Below are 15,446 nucleotides of genomic sequence, written 5' to 3' on the forward strand. Positions count from 1 at the left end.
AGTTGGGGTCCATTGAACTATGGAGCATATTTGTAAAATCCAGGTTGGTAGTTATCCTTTCTGGTGTTAATTTACTCATGGGGCAGTATCTAATTGTTTCCTTACGGTGCTGTTTGATAAGGTGATGTCCAATAGCAAACTGTATTATGTGATGGTCTGACCATACCAGTGAAGTTACCGTTATATTGCTAATGTCCATCCCTAGGTGGAACAGTAACTCTAGGGTATGTCCTCCTCTGCGGGTATCAGATTTTACAACTTGTGTTAATCCCGGCCTGTCCATGAGGTTTATTAGTTCACTTGCATCTTGTGATTGACTGCTATCAGCCCAGAAGTTGAAGTCACCAAGGATAATCCATCTTGGGTAAGACAGCGTCAACGTGGCCAGCAGTTCAGAGAATTCCTGTAGGAATGGGTCAGCATCTCCAGGGGGGGGGGGGGGGGGCAGTAAACCACTACGTTTTTGATGCCTTTATCAGCTGAGATCTATGTGCCTATATATTCAAATAGCTTTGTTGGTCAAACAAACAGGGCTCTGAGCTGCAGGATTGTTTTAAGATTCAGCCATGCCTACACACACCCCCCCACCTCCCCCACATGCCAGTGCAAGACGCATATTACAACTGCCTGTGTAAGGACAGGAGGGAGTGTGTGTGTGTGCATGTGGGGTGCACGCACACGTGTGGCAGGGCATGCGCCCCATATGCAGACACACACAGGCTCCCCCTTGTCAATACACAGACAGTTGTAATATGCATGCACAGCACTGCATCCACAACGTGCATATTCCTTCTGCCTTTTAAATATATACAGTAAATAAGAAAGAATAATGGGTGTATTTACAAAAGGTTAGTTAAAAAGGATCTCCATCCTAAAATAGAAAATCCTGCAGCGCTGCTGTAACTTAAAGTTATATTAAGCTGCAGTGTCTTGTCCCACAAAGTTGTCCCAACGACCCTGCATCATCCATTTCCAGCCCCTGGCCTCACCTACTCCCTCTCTTCAGAGAAAAAACGCCCAAATATTTACTGCAGTAAATAGCCGGGTGTGTTTTACTCCATGGAGAGAAGGGAGGCGGAGCCAGGCGCCAGAAGTGGAGTGATGCGGGTCTTTGGGATGGCTTTGTGGGACAAGACACCGCAGGTTAATATAACTTTTCATTACTGCAGTGCTGCAGGATTTGGTATTTTAGGATGGAGATCCTCTTTAAGTTTGCATGAGTAGATACTACAATTAAGTTTTACCAGGCATTACACAAACTGGGTACTGCATAAAAGCATGGTAAGCACTGTGTGTATAATGTCAACTATACAAAATGAAAAACATTTTGTGAATACACCCCAATATTAGGTGTAACAGGTGTGAAATAAGGCTAACTTTTCTCCTGAGTTTCTCCCAGGAGACATTTTCATACTTTTCATGTCAATAAAATACCCTAAAAGGTCCCAGCAAGCACTAAATACACTAAACAAGTTTGATATTACTGTGTACCTGCTCTTTAGCACTGTTTTACTTTGTGCTGAAAAGTTATTTGTTAGAGAAGGTGAAAAATTATCTCCCGGGAGAATACTCAGGAGAAAAGTTAAAGGGGAACTGAAGAGAGAGGTATATGGAGGCTGCCATGTTTATTTTCTTTTAAGCAATACCAGTTCCCTGGCAGCCCTGCTGATCCTCTGCCTCTAATACTATTAGTCATAGCCCCTGAACAAGCATGCAGCAGATCAGATGTTTCAGACTTTAAAGTCAGATCTGACAAGACTAGCTGCATGCTTGTTTCTGGTGTTATTCAGATACTACTGCAGAGAAATAGACCAGCAGGGCTCACAGGCAACTGGTATTGATTAAAAGGAAATAAATATGGCAGCCTCCATATATTTCTTACTTCAGTTCCCCTTTAATCAACCTCTTCCGGACATAGGTGATTAATGTGTACACCCTGTTTACTGCCTGTAATCCCTGTCGAGGAGTAGATTTTAATCACTTGCCATCGCATGGTCCCTCCATTCTCGTTGCTTCCATTGCTCCAGGGCCACTGGCACTGCAGCCCTATAATCTTTAAGCAAGCAGTAGCATCATAGTTTTACCCTGTGCTAATTGATAAGGATATAGATAGATAGATAGATAGATAGATAGATAGATAGATAGATAGATAGATAGATAGATATGCGTTGCAAGTAGGTTGTGTAAAATAAAAATGATCTATCATACCTTCTGGATTGCACAATTTACCATTACAGTAAATGCAAAAAAAAAAAAAAGAAAAAGAAAAAAAAAGATCCTACGGGTTCCTTATGGTATGTCTCCTTTGTGGAGTGGCAGGCTGGCAGCTAACAGTTTTAAAACTGCATATTTTACACTTTGTTCAGCTAGCACTGGCATGCAGGGTAAGTCATGTCAATCCCAATACACCCAATGAGCTGTCCAATATTATGTGCCACAGCCAACACGGGAAATGTTCTATCACACTTCTACTCTATTTTATCTTCACACAGACTAATGGAATGAAGGTAACCAAAGCCTGCAAAGTCTGCACCTCAGTTGTTTCATACAGCTCCAAGCCAATATTTAGCTAGTACTCCACACTTGATGTATTTACGATTCCATCGGTTACTGGTCAAAAAACATTCAGACTGCTGGCAACAACAAAACATAAGATTTTATATTTTGAAATCAAGGTTATTGAACTGCTCTAAATCAACAAATCTGCAGAAAAGGTCAGACATTGTGGTGGATTAAAAGCTCTCTGTAGATTACAGCCAAACTCTTTCTAGCCAAGGATGAAGCTTGGACCACCACAGACAGCAACACAGCTGTGATTCTTCTTACTGGTTATTTTTACAAATTCTTCCCAGACTTTTGCAATGTACACAATAGGGAGAAAATAACCAAATATGAAAAGTTAACAGCTAAAGAATCCTTGTTTCCGTGAAGCAAGTACGCACACACTAAATAATAAAAAGGTGTTGGCTGGCCGAATGTTTCCCCTGAACTGCACACATTCCGAATCCACAAATGAATCCCTACCACTAAGATAATGTGAATTCCTTCCTTGAAGCCAATGTAAAGGTTACCATCGGTCCTTGCATAAGCATGATAAACAGGGCTTGCAGCATTCTGAAAATCTTTCAAACTGCGCTATTGATTAAATGCAGGAACCACAAGGTTTTCAGAATTCATTCATGGCATTCCTCAAACTGGTTATTGAGCATCCACCAATCACTGGGATATTTACTCACTTAGGTTAAACACCTTGATTTTTCTGACTTGAAGCTCTTCTCACACGTTTTGTTATTTACAAATCATCAGGGGCGTAACTAGAAATCTTTGGGCCCCCCTGCAAAACTTTGGATGGGGCCTCCCAGCTGTCATTGCTGTAGGGGGAGCGCTGATGGTAGCCCAAGGTGAGGGAGGTGGGGAGTCGGGCCCCCCTTCCTGCTACTGTTTGTGCCTTCTGCTCCCCCTTCCTGTGCTGCCCCCTCACCTGCCCCTAAAAATGGCCCTGGAAGGCCCCAGAGCCAGGCATTCCCCTCAGGCTTCTCCTCCTAAGGGCCCCCCTGTAGCTGCATCCCTCGCAGGGGCTATTATTACGCCCCTGCAAATCATCCATCGTTGACACTATAATTGGCTTGTGGATAGCAAGAAATAGAAAGGCATTGCTCAAGTCAGAAAACCCAATGCCTCTCTTGCCCAGTTCTCTAAATTTGAGGATGTCTTTTTGCACATACTGGAAGGTTTGGAGTTTAGCACCAGTAAAACAAACTGTTTCTGGTCAGATATAATCTTGCAAAGTGCCATTAAACTGTATGTGATATTTACGCATGTGGAATGACACAAATCATTGTTGCAGGTGATCTAAGGTCACAGTGTTCCTTTTTAAGACATTGGGATTAATGAAGAGTAAGACTCTCTCCAATGGCAAACCTTTTAACACACATAATTTGCCAAATGTACATTGTATTTAAAATTACATTTAAGCGAGAATGTTGACTAGCACCTAGGAATAATTTAAAATGAAAGTTAGACCAGACAACAATTTCCAGTGATAGCAACCAGAAGCAATATGGGGGTAGGAAACCCCTTCTGCTTTCATACATGATATGTAGATTAGATATGATCACCTCATGTATGTACATCAATTACACTACTAAATGTATTCATGTATGTCTTGTGCTTGTAGATGTCATACCTTGTGGAAGCTTCCATAGAAGAGTTTTTTTATTTCTTCACCATCAAAGCTTACTGTCTGAATCTCTCCTGTTGCTCCTTTGTTGAAGAAAGATATTGTCTTCTTTGGAACTAGAAAAAAAAACAGATTAAACAAAAGAAAATATTAGTATAATAATGATAGTGAAGAACAGAATGGAAAGACACCATTGCTACATTATCAGGAACTCTCTGTTGAGATTAGAATATGTACTAGGAGTCAAACACCATACAGACTGACAAGGTGCTGGACCAATTTTACTGTTCAATATCCAACAGATCTGCACACTACTCTGTAGAGATCATGGTTTCCCAAGCCTGTCCTCATGTCTCATCAAAAATACTTGATTTTTCATATGCTACAAAGATAGTTAATCAGTGTTTCAGGATAAAAGCTGTTTGTTTTTGTTAGTTTTTTACTTGGGTGGATACCCACTAGACATGCACAGTTGAGTTGAGTACCATATCTGGGAACTGGTCTAGATAAAGCAAATTTTCCGTGGGTAAACAAAAATTCATAACCTAAAATATATCGAAACAACTGAGCTAATAAGAATGGCTGCCATTTGTCTTCAGAACAGCAGCATTCCTTCTCGTAACACTATCATAAAAATCCTGGATTATGTGTAGTGGGATGTTGCATATTTCTTGAACAGAAAAGCGATGCTCTTTGAAAGTTGATATCTGAATAAAAGAATAAGTTATGTCTTGATCTGGTCACTCGAAGTCATACAGATAGTATTATTGAATATGTTATTTTATTTTCCTCTTTGTTCTCCTTTTTACAACAAAATTTGGCTCTTTGTTATTGAACGTATGCTAAGTATACGATGTATGTATATATTTCTTTATGCCACAATAAAAAGATTTAAAAACAAAACAAACAGATGCTTAGCAAATCTCCTCAAAATTTATGTAGCAGTTCTGAATTTATGTAGCAGTTTACGTGGGGCTATTACTATCCTGTAATGTCATCCCTTCAATAAGGAAAAGTGTTTGTACCATACAGTGAAAATAGCCCTATAAAGTGGCTTCATGTTCCTTTAATGTCCTACAGTTATAAAGAGCAATCATCATACCTAAGAGTGGAGTTCTATAGCACTATAGCCTTCCCAGCTCACAACAGACATAGATCGTGGACGACATAATTTCTCTTTTTCAAATCTATACACACGATGAAAGGCAACACACACTATGGTACTGTTTTCAATGACTTAATTTCCATTGTAATAAAACTCCAGGTTATGTGTGTTTGTGTGTTGCCATTGGATACAAAAGGTTTCCAAATAGCAGTACTCTCATGAATTTAATTGATGCAACATTTATGATAGATATTGTAGCTCTTCTTGAGACTGGGTCACAGAAGTGTAAATATAGCTACGTAGCATTCTTTTATGAAGATACTAGCTGGTGGCCCGGTGTTGCCCGGGTATGTATTTGGCCGGTGTTGGCTCAGCCCACTTTTCCTAACCCTAACACACAATTACTCAGTGACCAAGATTGTAAGCTTTGCAGGCTTTGGCAGCAATAATTTGCATTGAAATGAAACAAATCTGATTGGCTGTAGTTCCACCCCTTTTCTGAATTTGAACCCCAATCACCCAATGGCCAACTGTACCAGGTACAGGTGATTAACAGTGCAAGAGTCTTGTGCCAAAAACAGTGCAACAATGGCAGCAATTAAATATTCCCCTTGAAAATCAATAGGTGAATTTTTGATTGGCTTTTGTAAGCTCCACCCACATTTCTGAATATCAATCCCAGTTACCCAGTGACCAACTGTGCAAAGTTTGAGAACCCTACCATTAACAGTGTAAGAATGGCAGCAGTTTACATTTTCCCAAGAATATTTTTTATTTTTCTCCACCCACTGATGTCCCGACATTGCTCGAGTATGTATTTGGCTTGTGTTGGCTGTGCCCACTTTTCCTAACCCTAACACTTAATTAATAAATTACTCAATGACCAAGTTTGTGAGCTTTGCGTTTTTTGGCATCAATAACTTGCATTAAAATGAAACAAATCAGATTGGCTGTTTGTGGCCCCACCCCCTTTGATTAATTTAAACCCCAGTCACCCTTTGACCCACTGTACCAGGTTTGAGGCTTGTGCCATTAACAGTGCAAGAATGGCAGCATTGAAATATTCCCCTGAAAAATAGCTAATTTTGCAAAGTTTGAAAACCCTACCATTAACAGTGTAAGAATGGCTGCTGTTTACATTTTCCCAGCAAAATTTGTATTTGTCTCCACCCACTTATGACCCCACATTACCCAATAAAGTATTTGGCTGGTGTTGGCTGTGCCCACTTTTCTAACCCTAACACACAATTTATCAATTACTCAATGACCAAGTTTATGAGCTTTGCAGTGTTTGGCATCAATTATTTGCATTGGAATGAAACAAATCTGATTGGCTGTTTGTGGCTCCACCCCCCTTTCTCAATTGAATCCCAGCCACCCAATGATTAACTGTACCAGGTTTGAGGCTTGTGCCATTAACAGTGCAAGAATGGCAGCAATGTAAATATTCCCCTTGAAAATCAATAGGTGAATTTTGATTGGCTTTTATAGGCTCCCCCCACTTTTCTGAATATTAATTCTAGTCACCCAGTGACACACTGTGCAAAGTTTAAGAACCCTCCCATTAACAGTGTAAGAATGGCTGCAGTTTACATTTTCCCACTGAAATTTTATTTGTCTCCACCCACTTTTTGGTTATGGGAATAAAAAGTATCCTATATGTTATTCCAGGTAATGTACTATGTGTGTGCCAAATTTCATTCAAATCCATTCAGCCATTTTTTGCGTGATCGAGTAACAAACATACAAACATCCAAACATCCGAACGTTCCCATTTATATTAGTAGGATTAGATACATATTAGATTATGTAATTCTGACATGGTGTAATAAGAACTTTTATAATCTCTGAAAATGTACCCATACATTATTTGATAATCTTAATAGATTAGGCATTACATTCAATATAATTATCAAATGTAATGAAAGTCTATTAAAAGTATGGCATTGTGGATTAATATTATGATCGAAATGGTTCATAATGGTGTAAATGGTTGATCCCATATTGATTGGGCACGTTGCAAATGCAGGAGGGGGTAGAGGCAGGTGCGGTACAGGACTGATGTTTGCATATCTCTGTCTTGCATTAGGCAGTATAAAGCTTGCCCAATCTTATGTTACAAAGTGATAGAACAGGCAAATTATCAATACCTGGTAGATTTTGATCATTTAGCTGATCTGCAACTAATTGTGTAGTGTATGGGCACCTTAAAATGTACCCAAAGCAGATATGGGAAAAAAAAGATAGAAACTTATCTAGGAAAAGGGAATTCTCTAAATCCTGCAGAGGCTTCCTGTGTCCTCCTCACCCCCACATTTGCGGCATGCAGACCTCTGGAGGATATCCGACAAGAGCTTGTTGGACATGTAATTGTGGCCCCACTGCCCGCATGTATGAGGCTACAGCGGGAAGACAGAAGGAAGGCTGAACACAGTAAGGACCCTGGCAATGTCAGGACTCAGGAGAGCCTATACATCATGTTGGCAAATATATCTTTTGTACTTTGTTTCCCCTGAGGTTTATATAAAATTTTACCCAAAATTGGCCTTAGACTGTGGTGGGAGCTTTGTAGTATGAGTGTGGCAGGGATTAAGTTGTAAGCTGCACTCAGGAACAGTTGGTATATAACATGACTATATACTCTGTGAAGAACCAAACAAAAATGTCAGCACTACCTAAATGCATAATAATAGTAATAGTTTTGTGACATTCAGCAGGTAATCTGTCAATCTATCCCTAACAGTAACCCTCTGCATGCTACCGCTTTGTTCATTTTTGATATATGAACAAAGCCACCCTCCCTTCCTGGGTGGTCTCCCTCTGCCTGTTCCCAAGTCCTCAGGACCCCTGCACGATGTGTGGCTGCACTGTAATAACTCACCTGTCCTGACTGCTACTCAGTCCGTGCTCTGTTTTCAGCCTCATTTCCTGCTATGTTATGCTTAAATAACCTTTGCCAGGTCATGTAGAAGAGGTAGGCATCAGGGATGAAGAAAGAGCATGGCTGGAGCAGCTGCCACAACAGGTGAGTTATTACAATGCAGCTACACATTGTATGGGGCCCTGGGAAGGAGTCAGAAGGAGATCACCTGGAGGGGGTTCTGGCAACGCAGAGAGGAGGGTTATCCACCACACAATCTGGCACAGCTCTTCAAAATTCACTTTATTGCAAAAGCGTAAACGGTTACATTGGCATTGAAAAAGCTTTTTTAGCAGTTGCGGTCCACTATTTTGAACCTTTTGGCTCTTGCTCACACCGCGTAGCATCTGTGGGGAAGAGGGTATCAGCAACACTGGGGGGTCCTGGGGAATTGCCCCCTTTGCCTTTGCACTGGCCCTGACAGTATATTTGCAGCTGGGTTTTTACTCTCATTTTTGCACTTGATTACTTAAAGATTTCATTCCTCATTCAGTTTGTGTTACGGTGGCTACAGTTTTACTGAAATTTGATAAAAGCACGATCAGTTGTACAGAAAAATCAAAAGGTTTTTATTTAGTTTTTTATTTTGATTAAATTAATGTATTGAATTTTCTGGGAGTTTTTCAATGTAAATCGATGGGATTGGTTGATTTTCTGATCATTTTTTATGAAAATTGAATAGTGTGGGATAGATTGTCAATTTCTTGATTTATAAGTCCGATCAACTTGTTCAGAATTTGTAATCTTTTTTTCGTAACTGGGGAAAAATGTATGTTTCAAATGTTACAATCAGTCAGAAAAATTGATTGTAATTTTCAAATTGAAGTGAAATATAAAAAGAATGCTAACATATGGCCATCCTGTTATTTTTGCAACTCCCCAGGTATTTAAAATGTCATTCGGCTTTTTTTTAAATAAAAACAAGCAGACAAACTTACCATCCAGGGTCACTCCAGTCTGAGGCCTATAACCCTTGTCAGTAATCTGCCATAAAGAAAATGGCTCATTAGGTGTCTCTGGAAGCAGGCGCAACAAAAAGATGATTGTATAGGAGTGTGGCAGGCCCTCGGGGTGCAATTCTCTGTTAAAAAAAAAAAGTGCTTTAAATAATGTGGTTATGATTACTGAAACAAAGTCTTGTAATGTTTTTTTTCTTCTGTTCTTTATCAGAATAGTATACTACAGACAGGACGGTTGATTACAAATAGGAAACCAACATCTGCATAAGAATCAGTAAGGATTACGTATATAATAATTGCAACTGCGTTTGAGCCTTGGTTGAACCACAGTTGTGTTGCATTGCAGAATAATAAGTTAATATATTTAAAGGTAATTGGAGGCAGCATAGTATAGCAGTCCTTAGTATGTGTCAGAGTAGGTGATGAACAATGCATGACCTTCCATGGCTGTTAGACACACAACTTGCTGGCTGATCCACACCACTTAAATTCAAGCTGGCCATCTGAGACATATTCTTACCATAGCTGATCCTATGAACTCTGCACTGTGAGCAGAATACTTACTAATTGCATGAAAATAAGCAGGCTATCACCAGCCCCAAGAGGAACCACATAGGAATCCAGACCATTGTAATGTCTAAGGAATTATGTACAGTATGTTCAGTAATTCTTAGACTTTATGTAGACAAGTGTAAGGGGTCCCCACAGCATTAGTGTGTTATAAGTTATCATGTAGAAGAAGGTGTTAGACTGCTATATTTTGCTGCATAAAGCTGCTGCACACATCACTATTAGCTGGTGCTCCAGTGCCATCCCTTCTTCACTGTTACTGCAGCTATAGAAACACCATCCAGCTGATATGTTCATTCACTTCAAGAAGATCACTGTTTTTTTCTGCAGAGAGCTCTTCCTTCTCTTGCTTTAGCATACCTTGGGATTGATTCCTCAATTGTAACAGGCTGCAGCAGTGTGAGTTAAATGGCCTTAGGCGCACTAATTATACTAACACAACTTAATGCTGACACAGGCTAGCTAGGCTCGCTACTGGCAACATAGCGTGCACTCCTTAGCAGCACTCGATACTTTGAAATGTCGCGCAATAGTGACTTCACTTGCACCGCCATTACTATGTTAATTAACGTACTAGCTCAGCCACGCTAGTGCACTATCATGCGGCATTTCAAAGTATCGGGCGTTGCTAAGGAGCGCATGCTATGCTTTAATTGAATTGAGCTACTGAGAGCTGTCTCTGTTCTGTGTGAATGATTATTCATCCACAATCCCTTGCATCTAGATAATATACAAAGCTCTCACCATGGGAGATCAAATTCTGCATATTGGGAATCTATTGTGTCAGAACTGTGGGCTACAGTTTTGATGCGCGAGGAGTTTACATGCGTACTTAACATATAAATAAAGTCTAATCCCACTTGTTATATCTTCAAAACTAGCCTAGCAAAAAATACAAGTAAAATGTCTTACGAGGTAGGTATAGAGAGGAAGGCATCTTTGTGAAGGTTGTACGCTGGGAAACTGTTGAATGATCCAGGCTGCAGTGAGACACCTTGGACTGAAGCAAATGTCTTCTCTGTGAGGTTATAAGCTTCCAGCATCCTAAAGCCTAAAAAAGAATCATAATCATTATTACACAACATTTGAGAAAGTTGATTTCATAATATGTCTGGTATGTGCAGTTCTTACCTGGTGATGTGTAACCTTCGAGGTATATAAGTGGGCAGGCTGAAAAAAAACATTAAGCATTATTATTGGATTTGGAGAGCGCCAACATATTACACAGCACTGAACAATAAATAGGGTTTCAGACAGTGATAAATAGGGGTGACAAGATACCAAAGGATAAAAGTACCAGATCATGAGCTGAAGTGGTGGTGACAGAGATCAAGTAATTCAAGTTCACATCACTCTGTGGTAACGATGCTCATGGGGGAGCATGATCAAGTAGGATACACTTAGGGAGGACCCTTCCAATTTTTTAAATCTAAAGGAAGAGGGTAGGGATACATTAGGTGTGGGCTGGGCCAAAGGTGCTCTGCTGAGAGAGTTAGGGTATCATCGTGGGGAGGGGGGTAGGCCATCTTGAAGAGGTGGGTTTTGAGGGCTTGTTTGATTATGTTGAAGGAGGAGGCAGTGAGTTGGGTGGTGGGAAGGAGTGGGGGCAATTTTAGAGAAGTCCTGTAGTCACACGTTGGAGTGCAAGATTTGCAAAGCAGGTCATTGGAGGAGCGGAGTAGGCCGCCAGGTGTGTATCTGCTGATAAGATGAGAAGTAAAAGTTGGGCAGGTCTTGTGTACAGGTTTGTAGGCACAGGATGTTGAAGCTGATCCTGAATCGGATAGGAAGTCAGTGGAGGGATTTGCATAGGGAAATCGTGGAGGCGGAGCGAAGGGAGGAATAGATGACCCTGGCTGCTGCATTCATGCATATAGTCATGTCGTCTCCTTTGCTAATACCGAGTATTATACAGTTATCAGACTTTTACAAATGAAATAGGATGTGATGTGACACCAGTGAAAGAAAAGGAACAAGGATAATATATTAGATTTCACAGCTAGAAAGTACAGAATACGTAACAGGATGCACCTGTCAACAATGTGTATTGCTCTCACAAGCTCACAGCATGATGTTTGCTAAATTTTAAAAGTCTTTAGTCATTTTATAACGTAAATGGGAGCTCAGATTATCCGAAAAACACATCATGTTCTTGTTATTGACATAAATTTCCTGCTATGTCATTTATTATGATCTTGCAGTCGGGATGATAAAGGTTTTCTGGCATTTAGGTAATTCCTTGAAATAATAGATTCTCATGTTTCATTTGGGTGCTTCAGAGAATTTCTCTGGCAGATACTTGAAAGGAAAGTCAGCCTGACCTTATCCATTTGTAACTGAACTATTGATTTAAAGGTATTTGAGGTTTTCTGTTTGTTCCTTTAATCCGCAGCCTAATACAGAACGGTAAAACTTGATATGAAATTTGGATCAGCTTAGGCAAACAAATTCCCTGTCTGGCACTGTCAAATTATTTGAAAATATTTGAATCAAATCATGCTACACTAACAGTAGAAATGAATAAATATGATAATGGCTCATTAAGAAATGATCTCATGGTTTACAATGAGCAAAATCTGTTTCAGCATGCAAAACGCTGATTATTATCAATTTTAGCATTAGCCAGTTACTATGGGCCTCTTTCAGATTTTTTTAATGTACCAAACACTATTTGTGGATCATAAAATGTCCTGGAGATTGCTGGTATATGGCATGAATAGATGAGATGATGTGGAAGTGTTCATTTTAAAGGGTGGCCACACAAGGGAGAGGTGCATATGATGACTGTGGAAGATAATTAGCACCACTTTATATCGCAGTGGGATTCCTACAGAGGAAAACAAACTTCTGATTGGCCAACTGTGATGTAAACAAATGTGTCAAATGGCCAAAAGACACAAAATCCCCATTTACAATGACCAGCACTGATGCTAAAGCTCTGCAGAGTCTCATCATCAAATCCTGTATAGCTCTAGATATAGCATGACAGGGTAATGAATAAACACACTGGAAGGGTATGAGAAGGGTTAAATGCTTTATTACACATTGAGGGGTGGGGGGGGGACTGCAGATCTGTTGTGCTGCAATGGGAGGAAATGGAGTGGGTCAGGTGATTTGCTGTGTGCTGAAGAGGGAACTTCCACTTTAGGGTCGGGTTCACATTTGCTTTAAAAACATATCAGTGACAGGGGCGTAGCAATAGGGGGTGCAGAGGTAGCGAGGTAGCGACTGCATCAGGGCCTTGGGTCAGAGGGGCCCCGAAGGGTTCACCCTCAATAACAGTATTAGCTCTCTAGTGGTCCTGCGATCATAATAATCACTTCTATAAGTGATTAGAATAGCAGTGATCATTAACACACTGTTCCCCATCCCCTTCTTGCACCTCTGACACTGTTGTTGTTGTTGGCCTTGGAAGGTTTTGGTGTGCCATGTCAATTGTTATGTATAGCGTGCTTGGGGGGGGGGGGGGGCATGTAAAACTTGCTCCGGGGGCCCACAGCTCCTTAGCTACGCCACTGATCAGTGAAATACATTCTTAACGCCCCACAAAAACGCAGGAAGCAGATCCTATGTTAATAATAGGATCCACTTCCACTTGTTGTAAACACAGATCTATGTATGATCCAGGTGTCGGGGAACACAAGACGGAACACATTGTCTGGACTTGGCACATTTTCCCAGACCGGACAGGAAAATGTATCCAATGAAAGCTTATGACACCAGACACTATCCATTCTTCTCACTAGGCTAGTTGCCGCATCCGGGTTGCCAGTTTCATCCACATCCTGTCGCCACCGTGACGTAATACTAATGTGTCCTGCCGTCCATCACCTCCGCTCAGTCCCTGCAAAACAGCCCAGGGGATCTCCATTGGGCTGCAAAAGACCAATGGGAATCCTCAGCAACAGGGAGAATTCTCATTGGTTCAGAACGCATCCACCTTGGATGCACGTTCAATTTACTTCCTTTCTGCATCTGCACCAATGTGAACCGAGCCTTACTAGCAATAAAGAGCTAATGTACTGTATTCTGCCTGGCCTGTTCTCTTAACTGCTTGTTTATGGATTCAGTTCATTGTCTGTATAGGTTTTCCTAGTCCTGCAAACAGTAAAAAGCTATGCTTAATTTGAAAGGCCAGTCAGTTTTTGTATACCTGTGTAGCTATTATATGAAAAAAAAACATGTTATTCAGCCCAGCTGACTGTTCAATGAGATATAAATAATTAACAAGTTGATGCAGGATTATGCAAATTTTGCAAGCAAATTTATACAGCTTTACATTTGACCCATCAAATTTTGCCAAGTTGAAATTCAATTGTTCCATTTTGAAGCTGCATCAACACAGATTTGTTTGTATTTCATTGACCATACCTAGTCAATACATGGATCTGTGGGCAGATTTTTAAGTGATAGCTAATAGCCAGATCATGCAAACGGCATAGTAAAATTATAGTCTGCAGCTTGGGTTTGTCTATGTTAAAAATGTATAACCAGTAGTAAATCCTGAGATTGCCACCTAGTTGTATAAAAAAACCTTTTAATTGGCTGTGCTTTATGATGCCATCTGATGGCTGCAGTAAGGGACTGCACTGTTTCCAGGCTGTCCCTGTGATCACTGGTTGGCAAGAACGTAATAGTAAAAAGCCAGCTGGATTAATATCAGATTTATTGTGAACTAGAAGCATCTACAGTATGTGGACTCGCAGGCTGAGCAGAGGAAGAGGAAGCCAAATCCGTGAGTGATGTTATGTTGAATTCCTTATGTCGTAGTCAGCCTGGCTCCCTGCCCCAATTTACTAGATAAGTGGCTGGTCTATTCACTTCTAGGAATAAAATATTTAATGGGAGCATCTGAAATCCATGGTCAGAGTTTCTTTAATCTCCATAAATACTAACGCATTTGTTACAGGTCTAGTTGTATTAAAAAGAAACTACAGCCAAAATCAATTTTTTTGCTTTTGGACATCGTAGAATATTTCCTGCATCACTATGGCTGCAAGAAGGGAATGATGACTGTAGCAATATTTTAAGGGTTCCCTTAAAAAAACCAGTCACAACAACAGATTTCCAGGGGCTATCAGTGAATGTTATTAATGCTCGTTGATAGATATAGCTCTACTGGGAAATGCAAGAGACAGCATAAGCAAGAGATAGAATGGAGATATATTAAGATTAGGTAATAATGAACAATAACTTGGGCTGGGGTAGGGGGGGTAGGTGTGTATAGGTAAAATTATGTTTGTTTATAACTTACTTGAAGTTGCAGTCTCACACACAAATGTGATCAAATTATCTTCAATCTTCTCAAAGGCATCAAAGTCGTCGACTATAAATACATGGCGATCACTTGGCTTGCTGCCTATGTTCCGGAGTTCATTGTAATCCACATCAGCTACTCCGATGACAAATACGCTAAAACCTGGAAATGATGCATGTCATTAGTAAATAATCCATAAAGGTTTAATTTAAGATAGGATATTTATCAAGAGGCAGAGAACTCTTCAGATTTACCATAAATGAGAATGTCTGAGAATGTTCTGCCTAATGTGAGTGAATCAGGGTAAGAACAGGGCCGGAATTGTACTTGTTACCGCCCAAGGCCACAGTCACCAGCCACCCCCCTTCAGTATAGGTAGCGAGAGAACCCCTCCCCCCTTCGCTCCAGTATAGGTATCCAGATGACCACTCTCCCCATTCCCTATAGTATAGGTA

At 40.5% G+C, this 15,446-nt stretch overlaps 1 protein-coding gene across 4 annotated transcripts in view; it reads right to left on the bottom strand.

Annotated features, from left to right (window-relative positions):
• Positions 1-15,446, bottom strand: part of COL12A1 (collagen type XII alpha 1 chain) — a 321,024-nt gene that overhangs the window by 86,499 nt on the left and 219,079 nt on the right. For all 4 annotated transcript variants that reach the window (XM_068281498.1, XM_068281501.1, XM_068281499.1 and 1 more), the window contains 5 exons: positions 14,989-15,153; positions 10,866-10,904; positions 10,647-10,785; positions 9,144-9,286; positions 4,187-4,296 (listed from right to left, as the gene is read on the bottom strand). In XM_068281498.1, coding sequence (XP_068137599.1) covers positions 4,187-4,296; positions 9,144-9,286; positions 10,647-10,785; positions 10,866-10,904; positions 14,989-15,153 — 596 coding nt within the window. The remainder of the gene's footprint in view (positions 1-4,186; positions 4,297-9,143; positions 9,287-10,646; positions 10,786-10,865; positions 10,905-14,988; positions 15,154-15,446) is intronic.

This window comes from Hyperolius riggenbachi, chromosome 4 (assembly GCF_040937935.1).
Source record: "Hyperolius riggenbachi isolate aHypRig1 chromosome 4, aHypRig1.pri, whole genome shotgun sequence".
Lineage (NCBI taxonomy): Eukaryota > Metazoa > Chordata > Amphibia > Anura > Hyperoliidae > Hyperolius > Hyperolius riggenbachi.